Source organism: Octopus sinensis, linkage group LG4, assembly GCF_006345805.1.
Source record: "Octopus sinensis linkage group LG4, ASM634580v1, whole genome shotgun sequence".
In the NCBI taxonomy this organism is placed as follows: domain Eukaryota; kingdom Metazoa; phylum Mollusca; class Cephalopoda; order Octopoda; family Octopodidae; genus Octopus; species Octopus sinensis.
The window spans coordinates 114,829,958-114,854,743 of record NC_043000.1 but is presented as its reverse complement, the minus strand read 5'-3'; the positions used below and the strand labels follow the sequence as shown (position 1 = coordinate 114,854,743).

The following is a 24,786-nucleotide window of genomic DNA, read 5'->3' as shown; positions in this document are numbered from 1 at the left end:
TACCGTCTGTAACTACATATCAAATTTGAGCGCGACTGGATGGAGGATGCCCGAGATCCTATAAGACACACACACAGACAGACAGAACAGATTTTATATAATAGATATAATCATCATCATCATTTAATGGCCACTTTCTATACTGGTATGGGTAAGATGGTTTGACTGGTGCTGGTAAGTCAGAGAGCAGCACCAGGCTCCAGTCTGGTTTGACTTGGTTTCCCAGAATGGATGCTCTCCCTGGTGCCAACCACTCAGCAGAGTGTACAGGGTATTTTTTACATGTCCCCAGCATCGGCTTCTTTTATGTGTCACTGGCATGTGTATCATCATCATCATCATTTAACATCTGTTGTCCATGCTGGCATGGGTTGGATGGTTTGACCAGGGCTGGCAAGCTAGAAGGCTGCACCAGACCCTAGTCTAATGTATATATCATCATCATCACTTAATGTCCGTTTTCCATGCTGGCATGGGTTGGACGATTTAACTGGGGTCTGGGAAACCAGGAGGCTGCAACAGGCTCCAGTCTGATGTTGCAGTGTTTCTACAGTTGGATGCCCTTCCTAACGCCAACCACTCCGAGAGTGTAGTGGGTGCTTCTTTTATGTGCCACTGGCACAAGGGCCAGAGGGGGCTGGCATCAACCACGATTGGATGGTACCTTTTAGGTGCCACTGGCACGGGAGCCAGTTAAAGGCAGCTCTGGTATCAGCAGTCAAGGCGGTGCTGGCATTGACACTCAAGGTGGCGCTATATATATATATATATGCCTCATATGAAAACTCATGAGAATTTATCATGGCCCACTAACATATTTTCTTAATTACCACACAAATTCACGCACACATATCTGTAGGTACATATATCAGACATAAAAAAATTGTTATGTATGCACAACTAATTCACTTAAATTCAATGGTAGCAGTGATATCATGAGCTTTGTTATAGAATATACTTTCATGACTAGATACCTCATTCCTTTTATTATTCAGCTGTGACAATTTTATGTTTCATTGTTGACACCCAGTACACAAAATGACATCAATCACATCATTTTACTCATATATATCCATATTTATATTCTTACGCATTCAAGTATATATAATATACTACCCAGTGTATGTATATACATGATTTGTCTCATAACATGCCCCCATCATTTCATCTTCTTTTGATGTTGCTTGTTACAAGATATATATATATATATATATATATATATATATATATATACAGGGTTGGCCAAAAGTCATCTGACAGTAAATTAAAACCATTTAACGATTGAATGAATTTAAGAAAAGCATCTCAATATGAAACATCATGAAAATTGTTCAAACTGAAGTCCTTCTTGAGCGACACATTTTTCCATTCAAGTCAATACAGAATTACAGATAGTTTTATGGATATTTTGATTTACTGATGGATGACTTTTGGCCAACCCTGTGTGTGTGTGTGTGTGTGTGTATATATATATATATATATATAATGTCCCACCAATGCCAGCATGGAAGGCAGGTGTTGAACAATGATGTGTGTGTATATACATATATATATATATATATTCGTGATTGATGCCAGGTCCACCTGACTGGCTCTTGTACCAGTGGAATGTAAAAAGCCTCATCTGAATGTGCCAGTGGTACGTAAAAAGCACCCACTACACTCTTGGAGTAGTTGGCATTAGGAAGGGCATCCAGCTGTAGAAACATTGCCAGATGAGATTGGAGCCTGGTGCAGCCGCTGGCTCTCCAGATCTCAGTCAAACAGTCCGACCCATGCCAGCATGGAAACCGGACATTAAATAATGATGAAGATGATGATGATATATACATATGATATATATTATATATGTATACACATACACACATACATACATATATAAAGTTATATAAATATACAAACCATGTACACACACACACACACACACACAACAGGAATAGGGATTCAGAAAATGAGACAGAACTTAGAGTAAGCTCTGAGAAATTAGAAATCCTATTCATTATGTTACAACACAACTATATATATATGCACATTTATACGTATGTTTATATTTTATGTCTGTAGGATGTTTCAACATCACTGATGTAACTGGTGACTTATTATGAAACAGCTGTCTGCAAATGAAATACATATTTCATCTGTCACCTCTCTGAATTTTGATTATAGATGTGTGTGTGTGTTTTAGTTGCCATCATACAAAATGATGTCAACAGTTTGCAATCTGCCATGAAAATATGTCCAGCCACTATACTGTTTGCATGCTTGAATGAGTTGGAGAAATATTACCTTCTTTGGAAATGTGAAATGTTTGATAATAGGAAGAGCACCTGTGCACAAGAAATTGCTTGAATGGTTCAGGGAATTTTTCCTGACCCATGCAAGTGCAGAAAAGTGGGCCTTACAACAATGATGATGAGGACTATGATCACACACACACATACACACTCAAATTCATTGTACACATGAAGGAGTGGTTGTGTGGTAAGTATCTTGCTTACAATCACATGGTTCCGGGTTCAGTTCCACTGCATGGCACCTGGGCAAGTGTCTTCTACTATAGCCTTGGGCTGACCAAAGCCTTGTGAGTGGATTTGGTAGATGGAAACTAGAAGATGCCCGTTGTATATGTATATATAGGGAGAGTTCACGAAAAAATCAAAAGACAAAGACAGGTGGTGCAGAAAACAAACAGATGTATTAGTATAACACTCAGGAATTGAAAAGGTCTTTTACGTTTTGAGCCTACGCTTTTCTACAGAAAGGGACAGAAAAAAACAAGGAGAGAAACAAGGAGAGAAAAAAAATGTGTGTAGTGGCTACCAGTATATGTTTGTGTGTCTGTGTTTGTCCTCCTCACCACAATATCGCTTGACAACTGATATCAGTGCAGGCCTCGGGCATTTAGGTCTCTGGTCCTCCTTGTCCTGCTCTATAGTTGTGAGACATGGACACTGTCCATGGTCCTTAGGTACCGACTCCTCTGATACCAGGATGCTCCACAGGTTTATGGGTTGCTGTTGATCAGATTTCGTATCCAACCAACAACTCTACCCAGAAGCATGTATGCGTCCTGTTACTTGTATAGTTGTATATATAAAGTCACACACACGCACACACCTATAGTTGTTATGTTACTACGAGTGGGAAAATATTAGCCATAGCTAAATTTAAATAAACATTCCATCAAAGTTGACAAGTATGATAATGTTTTAGTGTAAGTTTTATGTGTCTCTGTACCCCCTCTCCCTCTCCACTTCTGTGTATGTACGAATATCTGTTGCGTGTATGTGTGTGTGTGTGCTTATACACACACACACATACACACACACGTGTTAAAATGAGAGAGAAAGCTGTGTATACATGAGTATTTCTGTTCTCTGTATATCTATTTTAATTTGTATATATTAATATCTGTCTATTTACATCTATCTACAATTATCTCTCTCTCTCTCTGCTATTGTCAAGTAACTTCTGGTGGCCTTGTGGAATATCAAGGTTTCCTTGGCACAATAAAAACTTTCTCTGCCATTACCTCACACCTCTACAGTCCAATCTACCTTACATGAGTAACTTTGACTTCAGCCTTTCTCACCCATCTCAGCTCACGTAAAATTTTCATCTGCCAAAGTCTCAAGCAAGGAAGTGACCAACAGGCGGTGAGCTGGCAGAAACATTAGCACGCCGGGAGAAATGCGTAGCCGTATTTTGTCTGCCGTTACGTTCTGAGTTCAAATTCCGCCGAGGTCGACTTTGCCTTTCATCCTTACAGGGTCGATAAATTAAGTACCAGTTACGCACTGGGGTCAATATAATTGACTTAATCCATTTGTCTGTCCTTGTTTGTCCCCTCTGTGTTTAGCCCCTTGTGGGTAGTAAAGAAATAAGTTACAACTCAATGTCTGAAGGTGCCATGCATTATTATTTGTTTGTTCTTTCTCGAGCCACGCCTGGCTCATTAGGGCCAGTTCCCCGGTTTCCATGGCATATAGGTTCCCCACCTGGACGGGATGCCGGTCCGTCGAATGTGAGCTGCAAGATGCAGGAGAAAAGAGTGAGAGAAAGTTGTGGTGAAAGAGTCAGCAGAAGTTCGCCATTACCTTCTGCTGGAGCCACATGGAGCTTAGGTGTTTCATTCATAAACGCACACATCACCCGGTCTGAGATTCGAACCCGCGATCCCTCGACCGCAAGTCCGCTGCTCAAACCACTAGGTCATGTGCCTCCACATGCTTTATGATTAGAAATAACTATTGTTCACTGCCCCACTGACTTTGTTTTTTTATACTTAGGATTGAACCTGAAGACACGGGTTCCAAAAACACTTTTTAACATCCTGGCCATGTCTGTTGTAACATCCATGTTTATATCCATGTAAATTTTAGATCTTATTTTCATTTCAGTCACTGGACTGTGGCCATACTGGGGCACTATCTCAATCTTGGAAGGTTTAGTTAAATAAATCAAATCCAGTTCTTATTTTCAGGTCTAGTTCTTATTCTATCAGTCTTTTTTTGCTGAACCACTAAGTTACAGGGACATAAACAAACCAACACAGGTTGTCAAGTGATTGCAGGGGTGGGTGGGTGACAAATGCAAAAATACACATATACATGCATGTGTGAGTGTGTGTGTGCATGTGTTTATGTGTGTGAGTGTGTAGGTGTGTGGCTTTGTGGTTGTCCAAGGTGTCATACAACAAGAATAAAACCAATACTATATATCAGGTCATCCCATAAGTTCTGTCTGAATTTTGAAAGAAGAAAACAAGTGATCAAATGTTACATTTAATCAAAATTTAATCATCAATGTACTTTCCCTAATTATCTATGACTTCTTTCCATCTATTTACAAGCTTTTTAATCCCCTCAATGTAAAACTCTTTTGGTTTCAAAACGAAGAACTCTGAAATGTCAGTTTCGACCTCCTCCTGGCTTGCGAGGAGTTATGTCACCCCAAATGATTCTGTAAACTACGAAACAAATGCTAGTCTGAAGGAGCAAGGTCGGGAGAATAAAGTGGATGAGGAATTTTTTCCCAACCAAGCACTTCGATCTTCTGTGATGTGATCTTTGCAGTGTGGGATCACACATTGTCCTGATGAAACATCACTCCTTTTTAATTCACTAAAGCGGGTCTTTTTTCTTCAAAGCTTGGTTCAAACGCTCTAATTGCTGACAGTAGACTTGAGCATTGATTGTTGCATTAGGTGGTAACAATTCAAAGTGAATTACGCCTTTGCAATCCCACCAGGTAGAGAGAAGAACTTTTTTCCCATGAAGTTCCCTTCTCGGTTGTGGTTGAGCTTTTCCCCTTTTACCAAGCCACTATTTACGACATTTAACATTTCGATAGAAGATACATTTTTTTGTTATCAGTCACAAGTCTATCCAAAATGGGTGAAATGAGTTCACGAGAATGGAGAGAAGAGCAGATGTCAACTCAGGATTTGCGGTTGCTTTCGGACAATTCATGAGGCACCCATTTTCCAAGTTTAGGAACCTTTCCAAGTTGTTGAAAATGACGATGAACAGTTGTATGGTCTGAACTAAGCTCTATTACCAATTCTTCAACTGATAATGCAGGATTTATCATCAAACTCAATTGGACGTCCTGTTCGATCTTCATCTTCAAGGCTGAAATCTCCACTTCTGAATTTTGCAAACTATCTTCTGCAAGTTCTTTCATTCAAGCATTCTTTCCCATAAACTGAGTGTGTTTCGAGTCGCTTCGGCTGCAGAGTTTCCTTTTTCTTGTACTCATAAAGCATTATGTGCTTTAAATGCTCTTTGGATACTTCCATGTTAGAAAGGGTTTTAATCAAAGAAATCTTAATTCTATTATTCTGTAAAATAATATTTAATTAGTTTAAATGTACACAAATGTATGAAAATAAATTTTAATTCCATTAGACATTCTAAAATACTATTAAATTTCATTCAATTTTAAAAAACGTAAAATCGGACAGAACTTATGGGATGACCTGAGAGTTACAGAGTGAGCTTATCTATGCCCATATATGACATTTCTAAGCTATGTATATGCATATATGCACACACACACATGTATATATGTATACACATGCTGTTGGTGATTTCTTTTCTTTCTTTAGACTTTTTCCTTTTTCTTTTCCAATGAAGAGCTATACTTGAAATGTCAAAACTCGTTTTTTACAGAGCTTCAAGCTAATACATTCCTTGTGCATATCCTCTTGTCTGTTAATTTTATTTCTTTATTTGAATTGACTATATATATATATCATCATCATCATCATCATCGTTTAACGTCCGTTCTCCATGCTAGCATGGGTTGGACGGTTCGACCAGGGTTCTGGGAAGCCAGAAGGCTGCACCAGGCTCCAGTCTAATCTGGCAATGTTTCTACAGCTGGATGCCCTTCCTAACGCCAACCACTCCGTGAGTGTAGTGGGTGCTTTTTACATGCCACCTGCACAGGTGCCAGGCGGGGCTGGCAACGGCCACGGTCAGATTGGTGTATTTTATGTGCTACCGGCACGGAAGCCAGTCGAGGCGGTGCTGGCATCGGCCACGAGTCGGATAGTGCTTTTTACGTACCACCAGACCAAGGATCCTGGCTGGTTCAATCCGATTTCGATTTCGCTTGCCCCAACATGTCTTCACAAGCAAAGGGGGTTGGCATGGGTGCCTGTCGTACGGTCGCATTGGAGTATATATATATATATACGTATGTATATACACACACACATATGCTGGGTTGCTTTCAGCTTCTGTCAACTAAATTCATTCACAAGGTTTTGGTTGGCTTAGGGAGAGAGAGAAGAAGAAACTTGCTCAAGATACCAAGCAGTGGGACTGAGCTTAAGACTACATGGCTGGAAACAAACTTCTGAACTATAGAGTTATACCTGCAAACGTAAAAAGCACCATTTGATCGTAGCCGTTTGCCAACCTCGTCTGGCACCTGTGCCGGTGGCACGTAAAAAGCACCCACTACACTCACGGAGTGGTTGGCGTTAGGAAGGGCATCCAGCTGTAGAAACACTGCCAGATCAGACTGGGCCTGGTGCAGCCTTCTGGCTTCCCAGACCCCAGTTGAACCGTCCAACCCATGCTAGCATGGAAAGTGGACATTAAATGATGATGATGATATATATATATATATATATATATATATAAAAAGGAAATGAAGAAAATGCTGACAAAATAATTTAAGTAAGGGAGAGTGTAATTAGGTGAAAGTTCTTTTTTTAAACAAAAAAAGAGAAAAATTGGGTTAGAATACAATAGAGAAAAAAAGAGAAAAAAATCAATCAGAAAGGAACTCTATCTCACTCAAAATATCTTTTGATAAGCATAACAAATGCGCAACCGGTAAACTCTTACTTTTTTTATCCTACACTGAAATCTGACATTGAACTTTTCCACAAAAAACTGTATATTACACGCTTTTACTAAATATCTTACTCTGAAACAGAACACTGTAAAAGACTCTTACTTTTTTTTCTTATACACTGAAATCATTCACAAAAAATGAACATTGTATTCTAACCCAATTTTTCTCTTTTTTTGTTTAAAAAAAGAACTTTCACCTAATTAAATACACTCTCCCTTACTTAAATTATTTTGTCAGCATTTTCTTCATTTCCTTTTTTTATATATCACAACTCGTGTTCCACATCTTTTTTAATATATATATATATATATATATATATATATATTAAGTAAAAAGTAAAAGAGTCAAAAAGAGTCAAAAGGAAGAGTAAGTATGGTTAGGCAGCTTTTTAATCACTACAAATGTCTTGATACATACAGATCTTTGTATATACAGGATTTAAAGAAGCCGTGAATGTTGTAGCATGAAAATCTAGATTTACTTACCGAGACAGCAACTGAGTATTGCCTGGGGAGGCACATATAGATCTTCTCATACAGGTAAATCGTTGCATAATTTAATTTAAATTCTGTATATACGAGGATCTCTATGTATCGAAACATTTGTAATGATTAAAAAGCTGCCTAACCGTACTTACTCTTCTTTTGACTCTTTTACTTTTTACTTTTTATTTTCCCACATGATGAATACCTTAGACTAGAATTGGTAGCATACCATAAGAATACTACTGGCAATTTGGGAATTCTAACGGTGAATGTACTCTTATACGGTCTTAACAGACCACACCTCAACTCTCTCTCTCTCTCTCTCTATATATATATATATATATATGTACACATGCACATATGTTGGGTTGCTTTCAGCTTCTGTCAACTAAATCCAATCATATATATATGTATATATATATATATATAATTGACAATGAAGAATGGAGATAAATTTATTCACATTCGAAACTTTTTTAGTGCAAAGTTTTCTACACCATATATAACACTAACCTACATATGTATTGTCTGCAGCGACTGCACATTGCTCTGTATGCAATTATGCATCCTAGTCACTGCAATTTCATCAAGGGTCCATCACGACATTTTCAAAGTGAACTTATTCAAACAAGCATTTTGCGTTAGCATTCAGCTGAAAGTGGTAGTGTTGCTTTTTAAATCAAATTGAATTCTCCTCTTATAATCACCACTACTGGTATTACAGTTGAAGTGTGGTTTTAACATGTTTATTCATCGCCTGGTCTGCGATTTGAACCCACGATCCCTCGACTGCGAGTCTGCTGCTCTAACTACTAGGCCATGTGCTTCCACATTATTATTAGTAGTATAGTATAAATATTATTAATTATTACAATCATTATTGTAACTAACATAATTACTATAGCTGGTGAGTTGTGTTTATTAAATATTTTAAACATATATTTTCTCAAGTGTGGACATCTTGTAGTCTGTTCCTGTTTTGTGTTTATAAGAGTAAATTTAGAAGTGAAAATTTGGTACATTTCTTTCACACAAAGAGCACATCTATTATTGCCTATTCTATAAGGTTTAGCTTTCTAATTATTTCCTACGCAAGCAAATATACATTATTACTATCTGTTAGTGCCCAAATTAGTATACTAAGGCTAGTAGTATTCATTTTGTTCCTATATCTTAATGAATTTAAATGATTGGCAATTCTTTGTTTAATATAACATGAGCTAGTTCCTATATAGAAATACTCCCTATTCTCTGAAGTAACCTTACATCTGTATATGATATTTTTATACCTACAATTAGAGTTAAGCAGACAGACCTTGTTCCTTGCAAAATTGCATTTGATAGTTCCACTATTTCCATTAATAGTTTCCACTTCAGCTTCACTAGAAGTGATTTCTAAATTCTCCTGTCTATCTTCTAAGCTATTACTCTTTCCCACATAGACAACATTCTGAGTACTGCACTTTTTAGGATTCAAATTTTCCACTTTCAGGCTAATGCAGGAGTTTGATCAGGAAGCTTCTATTTTATCGGTTGTCAAACCATAGTTCGTATCCTGATACCTGATTGGGTTACTTATGGGTTGTTCGCTCATGTTGGCATTGTTGCTATTTATTAATCTATAATTATTATATTGGTTACTAATGTTGTTATTGTTTATATGGAAACTGCTTAATCTACTAGTGTTGTGTGTTGCTATAATTTGTGCTAGATTTTTGCTATTAGAAAGGGCTACTCTAAACCTATGTTTATTAAATATTCCATGGTATTTACTATCTTTTGGAAAATGTTTAGCTAATGTTGAATAGAACAATTTTGGTATATTGGAAATTATTTGTTTTCTGAAGGGAATTATATACCACGCGATATTGCTAGAGGTATCTATGTTATTGAGGTATGTTTTTCTATTTCTACTTAAGCTTTTTGTATAGGTGTGTAACCTATTTACCTGGGTTTTATTTGGGCATTGAGTTTGTTTGCTATTGTATTTGCTACTATATTTGTAAAGTACTATTGGCATTCATACATACAAACATGGGCCAGAAATGGCTAGATATAATAACAGGGTTTACAATGAGGTAAAACAACCATGAAAGTATTAATTGTTGGTAGGATGTTGTAAATATGTAAATACCAATACAATTTAAACCACAGATCCAGCTAATGTTGGTTCTAGGTGCAGTGTAAATATAAAAAGAACACAGATATGGTTTAAAATTTACGACAGCTGTTTCAGTTGAATTTTGTTGATGTGTTTATAGATTATATCATAGCTTACAATTCATTATCTTTAGGTAAACTTTTAAACAGGTGTCATCATCAAGATATTATCTCACCTCTGTATATCTGTTTAAAATTTTATCTGAAGATGGTGGATTCTATGCTATGTTGCAATCCATAAATAATTTATCAATTAAATTCTACTGAAACAACTGTCATGAATTTTAAACCCCATTTGTGTTCTTATGTATGTATATATATATATATATATATATATATATATATATATATATATATATATATATCAGGCAAGTACTGTCAGAAATTACTCACCATAGGGAGTTGGTAATGTTTATGCAGTAAAACACATAAAAAATAAGCAAAACAGGCATGTGATTGAATTGAAGGCAGATTTACTTCTGCCTTTATAGCACATAAAGATAACAATGTTGTAGGAGTGTACACAGCATGTTTACTACAATACTACAATGCAAAGCTTAGATACTAAGATTGAAAAGCAGAGGCGAATTATGGTCACCTAATTTACAAAAGAATAAAATATTTTGCATTTTATGCATAGTAATCTGAGTAACCTTCATAATTTTATTGAATTAGATGCACATTTTGCCATGAGAGGAAAATATTGCTATCGATCTATTTTATTCAAGGTAGGCAGTGTCTACCTTACATACCTAGGCAGCACATCTATGATATATATATATATATCATCATCATCATCATCATCGTCGTTTAACGTCCGTTCTCCATGCTAGCATGGGTTGGACGGTTCGACCGGGGCTCTGGGAAGCCAGAAGGCTGCACCAGGCTCCAGTCTAATTTGGCAATGTTTCTACAGCTGGATGCCCTTCCTAACGCCAACCACTCCGTGAGTGTAGTGGGTGCTTTTTACGTGCCACCTGCACAGGTGCCAGGCGGGGCTGGCAACGGCCACGGTCAGATTGGTGTATTTTATGTGCCACCGGCACGGAAGCCAGTCGAGGCGGTGCTGGCGTCGGCCACGAGTCGGATAGTGCTTTTTACGTACCACCAGACCAGGGATCCTGGCTGGTTCAATTCGATTTCGATTTCGCTTGCCCCAACATGTCTTCACAAGCAAATATATATATATGTTGGTCTGCTCACTTAGCTAGCGGGAGGGCGTCATTTGAAGGCTAAAAACAATGCGAAGCGCAGTGTGACCAGCGAAGTGTAGCAACATCTGATAGCCTGGTCGGTCACGGTGATATATATATATATATATATATATATATATATATATATATGTGTGTATATATATATGTATATATATATATATATATGTATATGCACATATATGTATTTATATATGTATATATATATATTTACGTATATATATGTGTGTGTGTGTGTGTATATATATATATCAAAAATAATAAAATATATAAAATAAAAAATATATAAATCAAAAATAAAAAAAAACAGGAAAAACAAAAGTGAAAAGGACATATGCAGTAAATATATTAGATTGATGATCACGCATGTATTCATTGCTAGATTAACCACTAAGCAAAATAAGCATGTGCTTAGGGCATCAAAGGAAGTGGCAGTGGGCACCATGGAAATGATAAATGGTTTAGGGCACAAAGGAGATCACTTTAAACTTGCAACAATAATATTTAGTATGTCTCATCTTTAATAGGTATAGATGCAGATGTGTCACCTAAGATTAATTTTGAGGATCTGATCAAAGATTTCACACAATAAAAAAAAAATAGAAGACTCTTCAAATATAAATAAAGTGGGAATATATACAAAAATAAACACTATTTTCTATCTTACTGTTGGTTTTTGTTTCATTTTGAAAAATTGAAATTTATTTTATGGTTTATTATTGTTTATATTTTGTATTACATATATGTGGGTGCACCAAAATCTTTTAAGTGCTTAGGGCCTGTAGGAGTCTTAATTTGGATTTGTATGTATGTATATGTGTGTACATAGATAAATAGATTAAATGGAATTGCTCTCAATTTCAATGTATATTCAAGTTGTTCCCTCAATTCTCTACTCATTGTATCATAGTGTCAGGGACTGAATATTCAATAGTGACATATACCTATATTTATTTCTTTACTACCCACAAGGGGCGAAACACAGAGGGGACAAACAAGGACAGACAAACGGATTAAGTCGATTATATTGATCCCAGTGCGTAACTGGTACTTAATTTATCGACCGCGAAAGGATGAAAGGCAAAGTCAACGTCTGCGGAATTTGAACTCAGAACCTAACGGCAGACGAAATACCGCTAAGCATTTCTCCCGGCGTGTTAACGATTCTGCTAGCTCGCCTTTAATCTAATCTTCCAACAGAATCGGTATGAGAGAGAGAGAGAGAGTGTGTGTGTGTGTGCTTGTGACGAAGTTGGTCTTTGATCTACAAGTCAAGTTCACCAAATGGACTTTCACAAAGTTTACATGTGCATAAAGAGCAAGCATGACCAAGTGTCTTAGAATTTCTTTTGGATATCACAAAATTCTGAGAACAGTACCCTGAGTAACATTCTTATTTCTTTATTGCCCACAAGGGGCTAAACATAGAGGGGACAAACATGGACAGACAAAGGGATTAAGTCGATTACATCGACTCCAGTGCGTAACTGGCACTTAATTTATCGACCCCGAAAGGATGAAAGGTAAAGTTGACCTCGGCGATATTTGAACTCAGAACGTAAAGACAGACGAAAAACCGCTAAGCAATTTGCCCGGCGTTCTAACGTTTCTGCCAGCTCACTGCCTTCTGAGAACATTACCCTGAGTGATATTCAAGGCCAGTGTCATTGTCTGTGTGTCAAGTGTCTACCCAAGCCATCCTATGTGAATGAAATTGGTTTGAGGATAACTATGTACAGCTCCATCCGACAGATTGTACAAAAAAAAATCAGTGTCACATTGTATCAACAGAAATGTGTAACCCTAATTACATTAAGGGTACATGGGTCTGTCAAGTGTTCCACCTGTTGTACACCAGTTCAATGAGCCTTGTAGTTTAATGAAAACTTAGGAGTTTGAAATTCTACACACTCACACAACATGTACACACGTACGTACACACACACGTGTGCATGTATGTATATGTGTGTGTGTCTGTATACATATATACGCATTCACTGTTCCTCGTGCACAAGTTTAAGTATTTGTAATAGACTCTAATGCATAGATTCTCAAAGTGGAAGCTACCGCCCCCACCCCCGGTGGGTGTCGAGACGGTCCAGGTGGGCGCTGTTGCCTAAGGGGACGGTTGGGGGTGGGGGTGGGAGAGAAAATGAGGCGTTGGGAGGAAAACAGCGGATTGGGGTACGCTATGAATTTATTATGATATTATAATATTGTATACAAATTTTAAAATATATTAAATATCAAATGATTCATAGTACATATAAGTTAATAAAATATCAAATATTTATTTATACATAAAAATAGGGGTGGAAGCTCTGTGGGTATTATGTGTCCATGAGTGGTGAGGTGGCCCAAAAAGATTGAGAATCTCTGCTGTAATGCATGTTTATCTACCTATCTGTCACTGTAGTACCATTTTCACTATCTCCATGACCTACACACACACACACATCACTCACAAACGTGTACACATACAGAACCACACACGACCTCGCATAGAATCACAGAATCACACACAAGCTTCTGCATTTGCTGTCCCGTCCCGAGTCCTAAATCATCTGTTTATCTTTGCCTACAACTGAGACAAAATCTTCCTCTCTCTCTCTCACACTTCCTCACACACATGCACACATGTACCACATAAACACAAACACACAATCCCACATGTACCAAGCACACTCATACAAATTATGTATGTCTGTAAATCCATCGGTGTCTTACTTAAAAGCAGATGCCGTAGGGGAAGGTGTTAGGTAGGGTGGCTGCTGATAACGGGTGGATGAGGGAGAAGACTTAACTCTCAACTCAAGACAACAACAACTCACAACTAACAACAACAACAAGATGATGCGAAATGGAATGAAGTAGCTGTTAAGAGGCCTTACTTACGACGACTCAATTGTGTTTGTCCACTTCAACATTACTAAGGCATCAAACCTCCTCTCGTTCTTTCGCTCTTTCAACTCATCAAGTGTTTGTTTGTTTGTTGTCCTGGTGTAGAATCTAAAGGTAAAATCGCTCCAACTGCATAACACCACCACCGTCTCTTGACTCTCTCCGTCTCACCCACAGCACAGCTTTCTTCACGTATAATAATAATAATAATGCAACAGAACGACGGCACATAATGGGCCACCTCCTTTGACTGGTGGTCATTTACAGCTAGTAATAATGGTTGTAGTAGTAGTGGTAGAGAGCTGTGCTTTTTGTTGTTGTTCGTCGTAGTTTCAGTAGTAGTAGTAGTAGTGGTGGTAGCAGCAGTGATGGTAGTGGTGGCGGAGGTGGTAGCCGTGTGTATGGTAAGAGAGGAGGGAGAGTTGATTGGTATGTGGTGCGGAGAGTAGTAGTAGTAGTAGTAATGGTGTTGTGGTGGGTGATGGTGGAGAGAAAGAGGGGGTGTATTGTATGTGTGTGTGTGTGTATGTGTTAGAAGAAGAAGAGGGGAAAAGAAAAGTATCTGGTCGTTGTAATGGAGGTGGCGTTAGCGGCGAAGGAGAAAGTGGGTGGGGAGAGAGATCTTAGATACAGAGGTAGATAGATAGATAGAACGAGAGAGAGAGAGAGAGACAGAAAGTTTACATTGTCCAATGTGTGCTTTTTAAACACGGTTGATTTGAGAGAGACTAGGCTACTGTTTTTAACATATCTAGTGACTACGAAAATGTTCTCTAATTGGTTCTTACGGCGGGGTTAATGGAAGTAGTAGTAGTAGTAGTTTAATCCTGGTCGACTTTGATGAAGCGGATCTAAGACATTCCGTTAATGACTGTCCCGAAGAAATTAACGGCATTTTAAGACTGCATTCTCTCCCTAACTAATACAGACAAGTTTGAAGAAAAGAAGATTTGGCATGAAGGAGATTTGGCAGCTATTTCTAGCCTGACGATCTACCTTGTACAGGGTCCCTTATTGTAGTAGTAGTAGTAGTAGTAGTAGTAATGGCGGTGGTGGTGGTAACTAGAAAAACAGATCCAGTCACACCACAATTATAATCAAAATTGTTGTCAAGACAATTGTCAGATTTCATTTTTGCTTCTGTGTGTGTGTGTGTGTGTGTGTGTGTGTATGTGTTTGGACGTGTGTTTATGGTTTGTGGAGACATGTTTATGTATGTGTGTGTGTGTGAATGCATGCACAGGGTATATGTGTGTGAAAAAGCGTTTTACTTTTTATACTGTAGTTAATTGCATATGTGAATGTATGCATATATACACATATACATACATCCTAATTCTTACATAGAAAAGGTCATCGCACACACACACACGCACACACAGACACACACACAAAGACACACACATACATGAGCAAGCGTGGCTGTGTGGTAAGAGACTTGCTTCCAGTCTCATGGTGCTGGGTTCAATCTCACTGCATGACACCTTGGGCAAGTGTCTTCTACTATAACTTCAGGCTGACCAAAGCTTTGTGGGTGGATTTGGTAGACGGAAACTGAAAGAAGCCTGTCAGTTCCACCTGACTGGCACCTGTCTTGGTGGCACATAAAAAGCACCATTCAAGTGAGGCTGATGCCAGTGTCGCCTGACTGCCACCCATGCCGGTGGCACGTAAAAAGCACCATTTGAGTGGGGGTGAAGCCAATGCCACCTGACTAGCACCCATGCTGGTGGCATGTAAAAGGCACCCACTATACTCTCAGAGTGGTTAGCATTAGGAAGGGCATCCAGCTGTAGAAACCTTGCCAAATCCGATTGGAGCCAGGTGTAGCCTCCTGGCTTGCCAGTCCTCAGTCAAACTGTCCAACTCATGCCAGCATAGAAAGAGGATATTAAATGACAATGACAACGATGATGATGATGATATATATGAGTGTGTTTGTGTCTGTGTTTGTCCCCCCCCCTCCTCCACTTGACAACCAGTGCTGGTGTGTTTACATCCATGTAACTTAACAGTTCAGCAAAAGAAACTGACAGAATAAATTCTGGGCTTTAAAAAAAATATAAGCCCTGAAGTCTACTCATTCAAGTAAACTCTTTAAGGTTTTGCCCCAGCATGGCCGTTGTCCAATGATAAAAACAAATAAAAGATAAAAGACATATAGGCATGGCTGTGTGCCGGGCCAGGCCTAGGTTTGCTGGTGCCCCAGGCAAGCTGAACTTTGGCGTGTACAAGCTGATGGTTGTAGAAATTTCCTTGCCTTTGTCACACCCTCCTTGGTGCTCCTTATCACATGGCACCCTTCTCCTCCCGAGTGACTCTCTGAGTTGCCGGTACCTTGAGCCAGCACTGGTTGTGTAGTAAGATGCTTGCTTCCCAACCACATGGCTCCGCAAGATGGGAGAGGCAGCAGCAGCATGAGCCTCTTGCTGGTTATGGAGCCAGAGAGAGAAAGAGAGGAGTTATGCTGGAAGCCAGAAAGAGATAATGAGTAGTGATTTGGCCACCTCTACTGACCCACCAACAGGAGTGTGTTATGGTTCAGGGTCAAAGCACCTGAAGATAATTGGATACTTTCAGATGACTTGGTGGTTGTTATAATGTCTAAGTTCCACCAAATCCTTTTGACCAATTGGTCTTCGTTGACAGAGCGGCTAACTGGCTTCCGTGCCAGTGGCACATAAAAGGCACCATTCGAGTGTGATCGTTACCAGCGTCGCCTTACTGGCACTTGTGCCCATGCTAGTAGGGTGCCAAGAGCACCATTCGAGCGTGATCGTTTCCAGAGCAGCCAACTTGTATGAATGCATGTATGTATTTGTATATTTCTATGCATGAACGTATGTATGTAGGTGTGTGTATGGATATGGATGTATGTGTGTGTGTATTTATATGATTTCTGTATATTTGATGTAGGGTAGCAGCAGGCCTTAAGAAACAAGACACACCCTGATATTATAATGTCTGTCATTCCATGAAGCAGCCGCCACCACTTGACACCCCCACTCTCCTAAATACATTGTCTTCATACTTTCATTATTGAAGGTGCAACAGGTGTGTTATATGCAAATATGACAAGATCACATCATTAGATATCCCCTGTGATAGAGTATTGAAGGTTTTGTTTAGGCCCAGGTCAGCTTTGATCCAGCAGACAACAATCAAATGTGTTAAAGCCGTGATTTGTTTCTCAACCATATGGTTCCAGGTTCAGTCCCACTGCATGGCACCCTTGGGCAATGTCTTCTGTTATAGCGTCAGGCTGATCAAAGCCTTCTGAGCGGATTTGGTTGTTAGAAACTGAACGAAGCCTATCATACATATGTTTGTAAAACTCGTATTCAATTTCTTTAATTCTTGATATCATTTCTACTCTGTGTAAGTCAGACCTTTTTATGTCCATTTCTCCCCTTTTGGCCACTCTGTTAGCACGCCACGTTTCTCCAACACCTTTCTGGATCTTTCCACTGCCCCCAGGGTGCCAATACCACCCACTTTGAGAACCACTGGGCTGGCAAAGTAAACTGCAGCCTTGCCAATGTATACTGGCTTCAAATTTTGTCCCAAGGCTAGCAGTTTCGGAGGAGCGGGGATTAAGCTGATGATACTGACCCCAGTGCTCAGCTGGTACTTACTTTATCAACCCTGAAAAGATGAAAGGCAAAGTGGCCCTTGGCGGAATTCAAACACAGAATGTAAAGACAGCCAAAATGCCACGATGCATTTTGCCTGGGATGCTAATGATTCGTTAGGCTCCATTTTAATAGTAGTGGTTGTTGTTGTTGTTGATAATGTAACAGTGTTGATAACTGTGGTGGTGGCAGTAGCGACGGCAGCAGTGGTAGTGGTTGTAGTACTGATGGTAGAGATGGTGTTGTTTTTTATTTAGCACCAGGTCATCTCTGACCTGATCAAACAGATCTCTATAACCAAAGACATCCTACCTGTGGCCACCCAATCTTCTCCTTATGTAATAGGCATCACAGGGTCCAGTGGGTCTTTTTGTGAGACAGTAGTGATGTGACATGAGGGAGACTTGGCTCTTATTTCTAGCAAGTTGAGCAACCATACAGAGGCTTGCTAAATGGTTTGTTGTTGTTGGTGGTGGTGGTGATGGTGGTGGTGGTGAGTTTAAGAGGAGGTCATTTAATCATTATTCATCATTGCTTGTGTGTAAATGTTCAGGCTGGTGTGTGGGTGAATGATGAATGTTGATAGATATTCCAGCTACTGAACACACACACACACACACACATACATTGAGTTAATGAGGGAACCTCTATGTGGTCATTCAACTTACAAGAAATAGCAACCATATTTCCTTAAATCACATTCTACTCTCTTAAAAAGGAAGGGGACACCTTGGTAATGTAGTCCTCAGTTCCATGCACATAGAAAAAAAAGACCGGATGGTCACAGCTGGAATGTCTTTGATCATAGATTCGCTTTGATCAAGATTTACCTGGGGCTAGTCACTCGCAACAACCACAGCAACAATTGGTAAAGACCCCCTTCAGTCATGAATGACCATGGGATTGCACCTAGGAAGTTCCTCTCCAAGGCACAAGTCCAGGTAAGGTTGTTTATGGAAGACCAGCAGTAGCTCATGCATACCAGCTTCCTCTCTCTATGCCACTGATGTTGTCCAAGGAAACGCCAAAAGCCAAAAGACAACTTGACACAAGTGACGTCACAACTCGTTTCTATAGCTGAGTGAACTGGAGCAACATGAGAATAAAGAGTTTTGCTCAAGAATGTAATACCCAACCTGGTCTGGGAACCGAATTCACTATCTCTTGATTGTGAGCCCGAAGCTCCAACCACTGAGCCATGCGCCTTCACACAACAACAGTTACATACATAATAAACACACTCTCTCTCATACTCATACATTTTAATGTAGAGTTGTAAATACATTGAGCCAACATTACATCCATTGTGATACACCTCCAGTTAATTAAAACAATATGGAACATTGATGAGATTCCTAATTTAATTGTGAAACCTGATGTATAAATTAGAATTTCTTAATTGATATAATTATTATGCTAACATTATTATTATTATTATTATTATTATTATTATTAAGGCAGCAAGCTGGCAGAATCGTTATCATGCTGGATGAAATGCTTGGCAATATTTTGTCTGCCGCTACGTTCTGTGTTCAAATTCCACCAAAGTTGACTTTGCCTTTCATCCTTTCGGGGTCGATAAATTAAGTACCAGTTGTGTAATGGGGTCAATGTAATTGACTTAATCCCTTCCCCCAAATTTGAAGCCTTGTGCTTCCAGTAGAAAGAATTATCATTATTATTATTATTCCACTGAGGTCAACTTTGCATTTCATCTTTACAGGGTTGATAAAATAAGTACCAGTTGACTACTGGGGTCAATGTAATCAACTAGCCCCCTCCTTCAAAATTTCAGGCCTTGTGCCCTATTGTAGAAAGGATTATTATTATCATTATTATTATTATTATTATAATTATTAGTGAGAGAGTAGCACACACCATCAAAATGATGCTGGGGTATAAATATATGAAGTCTGATATACCCATCATGACTACCCATCTGATAAGGGTACACCAGGCACATGCAACATAACCATATGTGTGCAATATGGTGACCAGTTGCAGATGGGGCCCAGTTAGAGCCTATCCTGCTCAAACGGTCCCTGATAATTCAGTTTCTGAAGATTATAAACAGTTAACTGGAAATAAATTTAAGGTAAGATTTAAACAGTATCAGCATTCTTTTAAAAATCAGGAAAGATTTTCAGTAAATGTAAATAAAAATTTATTACTTTTATCTTCATATAAACAGCTCAGTCTTTCCAGACTGGCAATATGTCACCAATTTGGTAAATCTGTTAATTCTGTTAAATATGTCAAACATTTGTACCAGATTATAAATCGAGAGGATCTTTTCACTTTGACCAGCAGCTTTTTAAAATAATTTCTTTGTAACTAAACACTTTTAAACTTCGTATACAACTGCAGAAATTGTATTCACCTCAATAGTCGTCATTGATTGGTTGAAATTGCCGAAATGCAAGAAATTTAATAAGAAATAGCTTACAAACTACAGAATTTTCTCAAGAAAGCCAAGAGAAAAAGATGTTTTATGTAACACATTCTACCAGTATACGAAGTTTAAAAGTGTTTAGTTACAAAGAAATTATTTTAAAAATCTGCCGGTCAAAGTGAAAAGATCCAAACGAGAGTTTATTTTGGCCAGGGAACATGGATAACCACTAGACCTGAATATTCTTTTCTACTATAGGTACAGGCTTGAAATTTTGAGGGAAGGGAGTTTGTTGATTATATTGACCCCAGTGTGCAACTGGTACCTATTTTACTGACCTGGAAAGGATAAAAAGCAAAGTTGACCTTGGCAGAATTTGAACTTAGAGTGTATAGAGAGACGAAATGCTGCTAAGCATTTTGCTTGATGTGCTAACGATTCTACCATTTCACCACCTTGTCATACCTGAATATCAGTGCTAATTTACGGTGCATTATTATATCAAAGACGAATTAAAAAGCATTTGCTATGATTGAAATCTTTATTTATTGCTGCTTAAAAAAATGTTCTTCAATCAGGGTTGAAATCAGTGAGTAAAAGGAATGGATTCATAGAGAAAAACTTCATTGAAAAGTGAGTGAAATGAAAACAGTTATTGTTGTAGCCATTGATCACATGGCCATTAATGACATACAGGAAAGAGAGACCTTCATCTTCTGGGTCAGAGGTTCTGTCTTTCTGTTCTTTAGTTACAATTTGATGGCATGCTGAAAAAATGTGAGCTTTTATCACAGAAAATTTTATATAATCCACCATTCCATGCTGACCAGTAATCACAAGGCTATACTTATCCTGACCTGTTGACATTCCACTGAGTTTATACAAAAGAACTTTAATAATGACATGCCATATGAAGCAACACCCCCACCCACCGTTTAACAGGTCAACTCACATGACAGCTCATGACTATTACCACAGCTGTCTTCATTCTGTCATTTACTATACAAAAGAACACACCTTGTCTCTCTGTAAAGAGCAACTAGTAGCTTTAGAGGATAACAACATAACTATATTTTATTTAGATATAAATGTCCCTAGTTCAATTCTAATCTAGGACTCTGTATATATCCAGGGGGGAAAAAAATCACTTGATAAATATCAAATTAATTTATAATCTTGAGTGTGTGCATCAATCTCTCTCTATATAAAGCTGAAGTTGTCTGTGTATGGCAGGTTTGGTAGCCTACAACAAACTCTATCTCCTTCGAGACCCTGCAGCGCAAGTTGACCAAAATTGAGAGTATGATAGAAGAAGGCTTGCTCTTCATTTCATAGAAGATAAAATTCAAATCGGACCACGTTAACACCAAAAATTATTTACATCAAAAACGTGCTTTTTTTCTATGAAAATCCCTATTTTTTACAATTTTTTTACTGCTGTGTCACCATTTTTCGGTGTATTTCAACCAGAAAAATGTTCACTTAAAAGAGAATAAGAAGCTACCTAATGCAAAATTTTTACTTTTCAAAAATTCCAATTCTAAAGGGTCGAAACAAACCCAAGCAACGCCGGGCGATACTGCTAGTTAAAAATATTACTTAAAAGAATTTTTTTTTAATATTGCTTAAACAGTAAAACACGTTCATGATTTCAATTGCATGGGCACTTTTATAATAATATTACCATGAGAAGAAGAAATTAAATTAAGTTTGAAGCAGCCGTTTTCACACATGTTGTACACAAAGGTTTCTAAATGAAAGGATATAATGATGTTTCCTTCAAACTTTCATTCATTTCATACTTCAAAAAATACTCAAACAGGGAATATTCATGAGAAAACCAAGCTTGGTTTACCTGCTGGGGATCAGAAACGAGCAACTTAGAGTAGTGGAAATCAGAGCTTTTCAGTTCAACATCATCATTTAATGTCTGTTTTTCATGCTGGCATGGGTTGGATGGTTTGACTGAGGTCTGGAGAGCCAGTGGCTGCACCAGGCTCCAATCTGATCTGACAATGTTTCTACAGTTGGGTGCCCTTCCTAACGCCAACCACTCTGAGAGTGTAGTGAGTGCTTTTTCTGTGCCACCAGCACAGGAGCCAGTCAGGCAGGCCTGGCATCAATCATGTTCGGATAGTGCATTTTACGTGCCACCAGCACAGGGCCAGTCAGTGAATATTGGCATTGGCCACGTTCAGATGGTGCTTTTTACATGCCACCGGCATGGGGGCCAATCAGGGGTACTGGCATCAGCCATGTTTGGATGGTGCTTTTTATGTGCCACCGGCATGGGGCCCAGTCAGGGGTACTGGCATTGGCCACGTTTGGATGGTACTTTTTACGTGCCACTGGCACGGGGGACAGTTATAATGTATTAAAGAATATTTACATTTGTACGAGGGGGTGCTGAAATGTTCCTAGCTTTAAGTCCTGGCTGGAGGCCCAAACTTTTGAGTTTTTTTTACAAGGCTTAGAAAATTTGAACAACCACTGCAATAAGTGTGTAAATCTAAGAAGGGAATATGTTGAATAAAATCATAATTAACTGATTCTCCTGTCTTTTCTTTTACCCAAAGCCAGGAACTTTTTGGCACCCCTCATATTGAGCCCTGTAATTTATTGCTTCTGGTGAATCAACAGATACACACACACACACACACATGCAATAAATATGAAAGTACTAAGCATCCATTAAACTCTTGGAGTGGTTGGTGTTAGGAAGGGCATCCAGTCATAGAAACCATGCCAAATCAGACTGGAGTCTGGTGCAGCCTTCTAGCTTGCCAGCCCTGATCAAACTGTCAAACCCATGCCAGTATGGACAATGGATGTTAAATGATGATAATGATGATGATGATGATGATGATAATTATAATTTGAAGGACAATCTCAGACATTATGTTTGTATTTGGTAATGGGACCATAACTATTAGGGCATTGAATCCTAACTACCATGAACATGTCTAAATATATGGTATGAGTATGTCTAAAAATATGCCATGAATATGTCTAAAAATATGGCATCTGATAATAAATTACTTCAAAATCCAGTCTGAGATTATGTTAGACATCCAGTATTAAAACACCTGATAATGATCTAAAATCAGATCTCTTATCCCAAATCTTAAATTGGGTTGATCTCAGCCCATCAAAATACAGGGGTTAGACAAAATAACGGAAACACCTAGCATCATAGCATCATAATTTTGAAATATTCATAAAACTGCCAAAAGCTGGTTTATTTTTATGTCTTTTGATTTATTATTAGTGTTGCTTAATATGTTTTGCTAAAATTGCTGTTTCTTTTCGGACATCATCAGAAAAAGGTAATTAAATTCTTTAAAATGACAGATCTATCGGGCTTTCAAAGAGATCAAATTGTTGGTGCTTGTATGGCAGGCACTAGCGTAACGAAAATAGCCAAAATGTTTGGTGTATCAAGAAGTACTGTCTCAGAAGTAATGACAGCCTTTGAGAAAGAGGGAAAAAAAATCTCCTTGTCGAAACAAAACTGCAGAAAAGAACCAAAACTTTCAGATAGGGACTGTCAGACTCTTATGTGAATTGTTAGAAAGGATCACAAAAGTACAGCTCCCAAAATTACTGCAGAGCTTAATGACCACCTTGAGAACCTAGTTTCCACAAAAACTGTTCACTGGGAGCTGCACAAAGCCAGATTTTCCATGAGGGCTGCAATCAGAAAACCACTACTTTCAAAAACAAATGTTGCAAAGCATTTAGAGTGGAGTAAAATCCTACAGAATTGGTCCCTAGAGCAGTGGAAGAATGTTATTTTCTCGGACAATTCATCCTTTACCTTATTTCCAACCACCAGCTGAGTATACGTGTGGAGACAGCCAAAAGAAGCATTTGACCAAGACTGCCTTCTTCCAACTGTTAAACATGGAGGAGGATCTGTGATGATCTGGGGGGAGGGGCTATATCTTGGAAATCTGCTGGCCCAATGGTTTCCCTTCATGGCAAAATTAATAGTCAAGACTATTTAAGCATTTTATCTGATCAAATTCATCCTATGGTTGTGGAACTGTTTCCAGAGGGAAATGCAATCTTTCAGAATGATAATGCACCAATTCACACAGCTAAAGTTATTACCGAATGGCATGAGGAACATTCTAGTGAAGTTGAACATCTTATCTGGCCACCAGTCCCCAGATCTCAATATTATTGAACATTTAAGGTGCATTTTAGAAAAACAAGTAAGGAGTTGATATCCTCCACCATCGTCACTACAAGAACTGGAGACTGTTTTAGCTGAAGAATGGACAAAAATTCCTTGGGAAACAATTCAAACTTTGTATGAGTTCATACCTCATAGAATTCAAGCTGTAATTACTGCCAATGGCTGTCCTATCCCATATTGAAATAAATTTGTTTGAAATTTTAAGGTGTTTCCATTATTTTGTCCAACCCCTGTATGTCTTAACCTGGATAGACATATTCAGGATTAAGGCATCGGATGATGGTGGTGATGGCCCCAATCCAGTTTAAAATCAAATCATATCTAAAGAAATCCTAAAGATGATTGAGGAACAAATATTGGCACCGGCATGACTGTGGTTAAGAAGTTTGCTTTGTGGAATGGCCCTCTTGAGCAAGTATCTCCTACCACACTT

At 38.5% G+C, this 24,786-nt stretch overlaps 1 protein-coding gene across 9 annotated transcripts in view; it reads right to left on the bottom strand.

The window, feature by feature from the left end:
* Positions 1-24,786, bottom strand: part of LOC115210393 — a 274,118-nt gene that overhangs the window by 228,810 nt on the left and 20,522 nt on the right. For 4 of the 9 annotated variants that reach the window (XM_036502387.1, XM_036502394.1, XM_036502393.1 and 1 more), the window contains exon 1: positions 14,123-14,430. The exons of 1 other annotated variant lie outside the window; for it this stretch is intronic. In XM_036502387.1, coding sequence (XP_036358280.1) covers positions 14,123-14,154 — 32 coding nt within the window. In that variant the 5' untranslated portion in view covers positions 14,155-14,430. Of the gene's footprint in view, positions 1-14,118; positions 14,432-24,786 lie in introns of those variants that run through there. 4 more of the 9 variants (XM_036502395.1, XM_036502392.1, XM_036502389.1 and 1 more) reach the window with 3 other exon arrangements.